This window comes from Akebia trifoliata, chromosome 8 (assembly GCF_017979445.1).
Source record: "Akebia trifoliata isolate Shusen 1 chromosome 8, ASM1797944v1, whole genome shotgun sequence".
NCBI classification, from domain to species: domain Eukaryota; kingdom Viridiplantae; phylum Streptophyta; class Magnoliopsida; order Ranunculales; family Lardizabalaceae; genus Akebia; species Akebia trifoliata.
Genome location: NC_141382.1, coordinates 3,314,891 through 3,323,515, shown reverse-complemented (window position 1 = coordinate 3,323,515; position 8,625 = coordinate 3,314,891). Strand labels below are relative to the sequence as shown.

Below are 8,625 nucleotides of genomic sequence, written 5' to 3'. Positions count from 1 at the left end.
CCTGACTTTCAAAAATATGTGTTAATCAATTATAAAATTCCTCTATTGCATCTTGATGCCCTTACTGATCAGGAAGGTCTTCAGTTTTAGGTCAAGCGTTCAGCCAAGCTAGAGGGGATGACTTCTTATCCCAAGGAAGCTGAGATGGGAAGGTACCTGCCACCTTGGAGTTCTTTTGGAGAAGATAGTGGAAATGGGATCAGGATCTGATGCTCTGATAAAATTAATCCTATTTCACCACTTAATTCTATCTTAAACTACTCTTTCGATTAATTTTAGGAATAATAATATACATTATTTTACCAGGTTTAGAAATTTGCAAATTATTCAAATATATATAAGACTTTTTTTTTTTTAATTCACATATAATGAAGAAATAATTAGCCACCTTACGAAGAAAATTATTGAACCAACCAGACCTAGTCAAATTATTTGCAGACTGATCGAAATCTTACTCTATCATATTTTACACTAAAGAAATATTTTCTCACAATCACCAATAACAAATGAATAAGTGACAACATTGGATTGGAAATATTTGTTGTGATAAACAATCTCCTTCACTGTCTTGATGTCCCACCAAATTCTTCCAAGAGCCGTTCGATGGTCTTCCTTGATGTGATAAGAGCAAGAGTTGATAACCATAAATTGGTTGTTCAACAACTAACCCAAACCAAGATGGACTATTGGTAAGCCCCCAAATTCCCCAATATGCATTCCCCATGGTGAACATGGAGGTGGCTTCTTCTTGTCCTAGTTGCCTAAAGCCAGATATCGATTCAGAAATGTCACACTCACGCTGGAAGAGCACTATATCTTGTGGGGCTGAATTCCCATGAGTGAGTAGTTGCCCGACTAAAATCCCGATAGAAATCATCCCGATATGTGAAACCACCAATCTAAAATATGTGTTAATGCCTTTACTGATGTCTCGCAAAGCAACTCACTATTATCTTGCATATATGGTTATTGAGTACCAGAACCTTTTTTGGCAAAGAGCTTGTCACCTTTAAACTGTCTGGGTAATTTTACCCAGACACGCACCATTCAAATGTATGTCCTTTAGTACAAATTATATGGGCCATTCAAAATTTGGAAAGTAAGAGAGAAGTGGGAGAAAACTTTCATCTTTGTAGCAGCTGCAGCCTTTTATTTCAGAAAAGAGGAGAAAAAAAAAAAAAACCTTGAAGAAGATTAAGTAGAAGACGAGTGGGGATTTGGTAATAAATCCGAGACGTAAGTGTTACTTCGACGAATCGGCCACTTCATCCAGGTTCCTCTCTCTTTCTCCTTATTCCTTCTTCTTCTTCTCTCCCCCTTTCCCTTTCTTCTCTGTTTTTCCAGAAAACCATCGAAACTATGATTGTTTTCGGTTTCCATCACGTTTCATCTCGGAATTTTAAAAACTTGAAATGTTTCGTACGAAACAAATCGAAATTTTGAACCATGGTTGCAGATGCTCTAATCCACCATATTTTGTTAAAAAATTATAATTTTTAATGTAAAATATCTAAGATTACGATCCCATTCGATAATTAGAAAGCCAATGTCTTCGTCCTATACTAATTAGAAGTTTCGTGATGGATTGATTTTTTGTGACCATAAAATTCATCCTCACAAAAAATTGAGAAACTTCTAACCCCATCAATAGTGATTTAGAATTGTGGACTATCGCTTTGATGGGGTTATAAGTTTCTGATTTTTTTTTTGTGAGGATCATCTCCTCACCATAATTTATCTCATGAGACGAGATGACTTGTCGAGACAACTCATTCTCTCGCTTGATGACTTGTCAAATCGAGATTTGGAAGCATGTCCCGTGCCTAAGGGTGTCAATGGATATCCGAAATTCGAATCCGAATTTGAAAAATCGGATATTATCCGAAAATTTCGGATATCGGATTCGGATTCGAATGTTATTTTAAAATTCGAATCAATTTTGGATACGAATTCGGATATTACGATATCCGATTCGATAATATCCGCTCCGATATACATATGTATTTTGTATTCATGTCTTACAACAAAACATTTATATATGTATACATATCCTGTGTATTCGTGTTTTACAACAAAATTTTTATTTCTTTTTATCTTCTCTCACCGACTCACCCTCAACCACACAAACCAGTCGAAACCCTCAACCACATGAACCAGTCGGAACGAGGGTGGGGACCGTGTGGGGTTGCGACTCCTTCTCCAGCCGGCGAGCATGCAGGTACGTACTCTCTCTCTCTCTTCCTCTTTCTCAGTAAAATCGACGGTGCGAACTTCATAACCATCGTCTTCAGCCCTCATCCCTCATCCCTCGTCGTTTTCCACGATCTCAACCCCTCGCGATCACTGTCGGAATCTTTCTCAACGGCTCACCTCGGCATCGGCGTCCATTGACAGGTAGAATCATTCGAAATCTCTCTCTCAAAACCCATTTGATTTTCTTTGGTTTTTTCAGATAAATTTCGGATAATTTTCGAATTGTAGATTTCGTATTCGAATCGGATTATATCGGATATCCGATAATTTATTCGGATACGAATTCAAATATTCGTTAGTGATATCCGATCGGATTCGAATTCGGATATAACACTATCCGATCGGATATGTATCCGTTGACAGCCCTACGCGTGCCCTAAAATGTCGTCTTCACAGTTCCCCCCTCACCCTTTCAGGCTTTGAGCTTCTTTTCTTCTTCAACCATAAAAATGGCGAGCGAAGAACAGCTGAAAGGAGAAGAGCAACAAGGGACGACGAAGCCACCACCAACAAATTGGAAAGAAAAGGTAGAAGACCAGTATCTGAAGATCAGAGAACACGCAGAGACGTATCCGTACGTATGGGCATCGTATATCGTAGTATACGGTGGTCTCGGCCTATGGACTGCCTACAGATGGAGAAAGCTCCGTAAAACTGAAGACAGGGTTCGAGCCCTTCAAGCAAGACTTCGAAAGCTTGTCGAGGCTGAGGAGTCTGCTTCTGCTTCTTCTAGCTCAACTGCAACATCAATCAATAAATCGCAGATCGATAAACCCAATAAATAGTAAGGTTTTTTAGTTTGATTTCTGGGTTTTTTTTGTTGTTGGAATTATTGCTTGTATTCTTGGAGGAGAATTTGGGTTTTTGTTGAAACAGATTTTTTATGTTTCGAGGGGATGAGGAAATGAAGGATTTTGGAATTTGAGAAGATTTAATGAAATGGGTAGGAATCAATTGCGGCTTTGGTTGAGATTTTTTGAAATTGTGAGTCTGATTAGGGTTTGTGAAGTTGCAAAATCTCGACATATAGGGAATGTGATAAATCTGGTAATTTGTAGATAAACGCAAATTTTTCTGGAGATTTGAAACTGTGTAATTGATTGAATTTGGTTGTATTGGCATTTTTCTCCCGATGATAACAAATCTGAATTTATTTTTGAAATTGTGAGTCTCATTTGGGTTCATGAAGTTGTGAAATCTTGATGTATGGTTAGTTTCTTTTGTAGTATGCGTCTTTTATAGGAAAGGTGACACATTTGGTAGTTCATCGTTAAATGCAAATTTTTGTGGAGCTTTGAAAGTGTGTACTTGATTAAATTTTTGTAATTTGTTAGACATGTTTTCTCTTGATAACTACAAATCTGAATTTGTTTATGTTGTTTTTATCTTTTTATAGTTGTTAAGATGGAATTATAAGAAATGTGAAGTAAAGATGCATTTGTACAAGATGTAGTTTAGGAAACCAAAACTTTTTACTTGAGGATATGCTGCAAATTGTTTCAATTGCTACAATATCTTTTCAACCATGGTTCTATGAGAGACTTTATGTTATTATGGCTATGATAAGGATCCATGATTCTTGTTGAGAAGAATCATATTACATAAAGGTACCTGCTTGGAAAGTTAGTTTGAGAGAAACCCACATTCACCTACTAACTACTAACCACAAACCCATTTAGAAAAGAAGAAAGAGCATCATTGTTGGCTTCCATTTGCAGTTTGTTTGAGGATCTAGAAAGAAAGAAACAGGAGTCTTCCAAGGAGAGAAAAAAAATGCCTCCATAAGGGTATGTTTGATTGCACATGGAAAATCAGAAAACCATTTTTCATGTGTTTGATTGCATTTTTACATGGAAAACAATTTTCCACCCACCTTGAAAAGTCCCACAAAACATGAATTTCATTTTCCCACCTATTCCCATGGGAAAATCAGGTGGAAAAATGAAATCTACCCCTATTTTCTATCCCCAAATCAAAACCCTGACTTCATCTCTTTTTCTTCCCCACCACCACCTCCATAGCCACTCACCCTCTTTGTTGCCAACTTGCCGTTGCCACTAACTCTATCGTCGGCCACCTCTCACCCTCTCCTCCTCTTCTTCTTCCTCAGTTTTAATTTTTCCCACATTCCATGCAATCAACATAACCTAAGTGATCTTGGAGATATTGGGGTTGTTATTTTATTGGTGTAAATTATGCAAAGATTTTGACGGGTTCTTCTTTGAGGACTTTTTCTTCAAGTGGGAGGAGTTATGCTTCTTGTAATTTTGTAAGGTTTTGTTTAGCCTTGTGGTAGGCTTCCCTTGTTTTGGTTCTTTTTTTATTCTTTCTTTCTTTTCCTCTGTAAGGGGCCATCTACTCCTCCTGTCTCTCTCATTTTTTGCTTTTAATAAAATTATACTTATAAAAAAAAGAAAAAAGAGCATCATTGTTGGATGTTAAATCCCTCTTGATTTGGTCAGTTTTTATCGGGGGAGATTTTTTTTTATTTTTATACTTCCTGTTGGCAATTCTGTTTTATTTTATTTGTTAGTAATTCCTAAATGAGGTGTTTGAAGAAATGAGATTCTAGACTGTGTATTGTCATGTCATTAGGGGGAAAAAAAAGGAATTGTGAAAGGAAAAGGAGAAATCTTTTTTTTTGTTTTTCGAATTTTTTGTGAATTATTTGCTGTCTCACATCTGAACTCTACTATAGAAAATTTTCTTCTAGGCTTGATGAATCCAAATGCATGATCGTGCAGGTGGAAACTATTTTGCTTTCGGTTTTTTGTGGCTTATAAAATGAAATACATATGCTAGTTTGATGCTTATCAAAACTACAATAGCCAATACAAATATGATTTTTGTGCCTTTAAACTGAGATTTAGATAAGCGAGGATAAGTCCCTTTGATGAGAGTAGTGGATTAGCTGGTAAATGATTTGGAATGTGTTGAACATCTTGTTGAAGGGAAAGATTGATTGAATAAGCCAAATTAGGATCCAAATCAATCATTCTTGAAGTGAGTCATGGGGTTAATATCGATGAGATGTTTGAATGTTATTAATAAGTATGTCTTGTGTAGGATGAGATACTTACATTTCATTCCATAGAAAACCCAGCAAGTTTTCTTATGGACGGACTCCCTAGCCCTGCTGAAGATTCTGGTGTTCCATGTTTCCATCTGATTGTGCTCATTGCAATCTGAAGATGAACATCCGGTGTTGCATGTTTCCTTGTTTTGAAATTTTGTCTCACATATCAATCTCTTGTACAAGCTGCCAACCTTCGATAGAGAGTGCCAATCCACAGATCACTCACTATGCTACCAGTTATCTTGAATATGCTTAAGTTGTTGTTTACTTTTGGATTATTTAGTTCTAGCAATTTCTTTTGCTCACCTAATTTTAATTTCTAAGGTTGTGTCCTATTAAGGGCAAGGTCTTGCATAGGTCACTTAATACTTGAATATGGATATGAACCCAGCGTACGGCTATTAGTTTAATACTGGACAGAGTGACAACAATGGGATTTTTTTGTGAAACATTTGGACTTTTCATATAGAATCCTACTTTAGTGTATCTTTTCTTGTTATTTTATGAATTCACCATTGATTTGGATATGGGTAAGCATGTATTTTTATTTTTTTGCTTCTGTTACGATTAATGGATGGCAATCAAGGATTTGATGGCAAGTGGTTCAATCAACACGATATCTGTTTGCATGATCCAACAGATTTACATCAGAGCCACCAATATCTATAAGATACCTTAAGTTAGTTTCTGTTCTTGGAATGAATTGATTAGGTTGCTACCATTTCATTATTCCCTTAGATATCTAGCCTTTTATCATTACTGATTGAATGACTTCAGTTTCTACTCAGCGTTATGGATAACTTGCATCTAATGATGATGAGAATTTTCACTCTCAACAACAGCAATAATAAAAGACTTGGATTTGGACAGATTCAAATGGAGGAACATGTTTTGTTTAGCTAACCCTAAATCTTTGGGATAAGGCTTTGTTGTTGATGATGATGATGAGAATTTTGTTTGCATGGAGTCGGAGTCTCTCGAATCTTCATATTTCTTTGAGTTTGAACTGATGTCAACATCTCAACAAAGTAGAAGGGTCTCTTTGCATAATATTTCATTATGCCATTATGCCATGCAGTGAAATCATTATTATCTATTTGGTCGGTTTCACTTTTAATTTTTGGAGATCACAGTATCAGCTATTTTACTGTTGGAAGAGGCGGAGTGATTATAGCTAAAGAATCTTACTCAGATCAGTGATTCCTTTAGCAAAAGACTAAAAGAGAGCTAGAGAGTTTGTGTTGGCTTTGGATGTGCAAACTGTCTTTTGGCGTGTTGTTCATTGCTCCACGGGAAACTTGATTTCTAGGTGAAATGTTATTTTCATACATCTTAAAAATGTCTTTTTTATGTGGTTGGTGACTTCGAATAAGCTGCCAACGATCCATTAGACGAAAGGGTCTCGCCTTGATTGATTTTTGTTGCTTGTGCAAGTTTAGTAGAGAGTCGGTGGATCATATTCTTATTTATTGTGAGGTGCCCCACGACATTTGGCCTTTTTTTCTCTTTTGAGGTTTCATTTTGTCATTTGAGTTTGGTTGTGCCTCTTCTTTTTAGTTGGAAAGTCTATTCTTTTTCTAGTAGGTGGAAGATTTTGTGGAAGATCATCTCCTTTGCAATTTATTGGGACTTGTGGAAAAAGAGGAATTTACGTACATTTGAGGGGAAGGAAAGTATCATGCAAAAATTTATTTTTAGTATTTTTGATTTGTTGTTCTAAGCAATGTAAGGAGTTTAGGCAATTTAAGGAGTTTAGGGTATCTTTTTTAAAGATTTTATGTTTAGGTGGTATAATATAATCAAGGAGATCGCTTTGTTTTTATTTTCCTCCCTTATGTTATTTTCTACTCGAGGATTTCTTGTCCTCTTTTTAATAAATTTAACTTATTAAAAAAGAAAATATATATTTTTTATCATTTGATAGAAAGTTAATTTTCTAGAAAATGTTGTTTGTGAAGGCATATCATTTTCTTATCTTTTGGGAAAATGATTGTTCGACTGCACTAGAAAAACTTTAGGTGGATCCTATTCCTACCCAACTTTTATCGTGCAATTAAGTCGAGGGTGTGCATGATGTATGGAAAAATGCTTTTTTTAGAAAGATTTATTTCTTGACAAAATTGCCGTATGAATTTGTTTTTCCTAAATAGAGGTGCCCAGTCCTCTTACAACATCTAACTAATCCTCGAGTCCCCTCTCCTCAGATGTAATTTCTAAGATAAATTCTGAGTGTGGCCTCTTAAGGGGAGATTCGAACTCAAGGAAATTTCTAAGAATGATTTTATATAAATAAATAATAATAAAAAAAATGTTTGCTTGTGTTTGATTGCAAGCAAAGAAAATGTCAAAGAATCTTTAATTTGTGGTGGGGTGATAATCCGAGATTTCCCCACCAAACAAAAAATCTGGGATTTTTTCTTGTTTTTTTTCTTTTCCGAAGAAAATGGTTTTTCTGCTTGTGCGACTTAATTTAGTTGGTTAAGTCTTTGTGTGATAATATCAGAGACCTAGATTCAAATCCTGCGAGCACCGAGTTACTGAATCCATTAATTAAAAACATGCTTACGAATAAAAAATATAAAAATGATTTTCTTAAAATGTGTCATCACCCGTGAATAATCTCATGCAATCATTCAATGTGTTGTACGGTTAATTATTTGGTTGGATTATATCACCATCTACTACATCAACATTCACTTATCAAAGGCCCCAGCGATCCTTGTAAAACTCGTAGGGTGATTACATACCCTTTCAAGAATTAAAAACCTCTCGTGAATATTTTGAGGGGAAGCAGCGATCCTTGTAAAACTTGTAGGGTGATTACATACCCTTTCAAAAATTAAAAACCTCTCGTGAATATTTTGAGGGGAAGCATTCAGATGCTATAAAAAGACTCCAATATTGTGTCAAACATTTTTTGATATATGGGTTATAAGTTTTAAAATGAGTTGATTTTTCTGATCCCATTAAAAGTGATTTATAAATAATTGACGGTCCACAATTTTTTCAATTTGTAAATATGGTTAGAAGTTCTAGAATTGATTATTTTTTTAGAGGATAATCTTCTCACCATGGAAATCATCCTAACAAAAAAATTAACCCATTCCGAAACTTCAAACTTATATATTGAAAATATTTGGCACAATGTTTGGCCCTAAAGAAGGCTCCCTTATTTGAAAATAGCGAAGTGTTCTTAAACTAAAGACGTTCTTCTGGATTTGTTAACAGTAAAGCTCGCGCGGGCGTCTGCCAAAGTGCGGCTATACGTAAGCCTTTTCAACGGATGAGATATGTTG

General features: G+C 35.6%; 1 protein-coding gene across 5 annotated transcripts; it reads left to right on the top strand.

Annotated features, from left to right (window-relative positions):
- Positions 1-1,135: 1,135 nt before the first annotated feature.
- LOC147395487 (uncharacterized) lies at positions 1,136-3,207 on the top strand. 5 transcript variants are annotated; one of them, XM_086449854.1, is made up of 4 exons: positions 1,136-1,273; positions 2,132-2,218; positions 2,292-2,394; positions 2,650-3,207. In XM_086449854.1, the coding sequence occupies exons 2-4, from the start codon at positions 2,213-2,215 to the stop codon at positions 3,036-3,038; spliced, it is 498 nt and encodes a 165-aa protein (XP_086305980.1). In that variant the 5' UTR covers positions 1,136-1,273; positions 2,132-2,212; the 3' UTR covers positions 3,039-3,207. The 5 variants fall into 5 exon arrangements, with proteins under 5 accessions (XP_086305980.1, XP_086305982.1, XP_086305983.1 ...); XM_086449856.1 differs by having other exon boundaries at positions 1,140-1,273; positions 2,132-2,394; positions 2,670-3,207; XM_086449853.1 differs by lacking the exon at positions 1,136-1,273 and having other exon boundaries at positions 1,820-2,218.
- Positions 3,208-8,625: the final 5,418 nt, after the last annotated feature.

What these genes read in the sequence shown, in the direction of transcription:
- LOC147395487 (XM_086449854.1), top strand. An exon ending in GCATCGGCGTCCATTGACAG is followed by an intron (nt 2,395 to 2,649) that starts GTAGAATCATTC and finishes TCGTCTTCACAG; the next exon opens with TTCCCCCCTCACCCTTTCAG.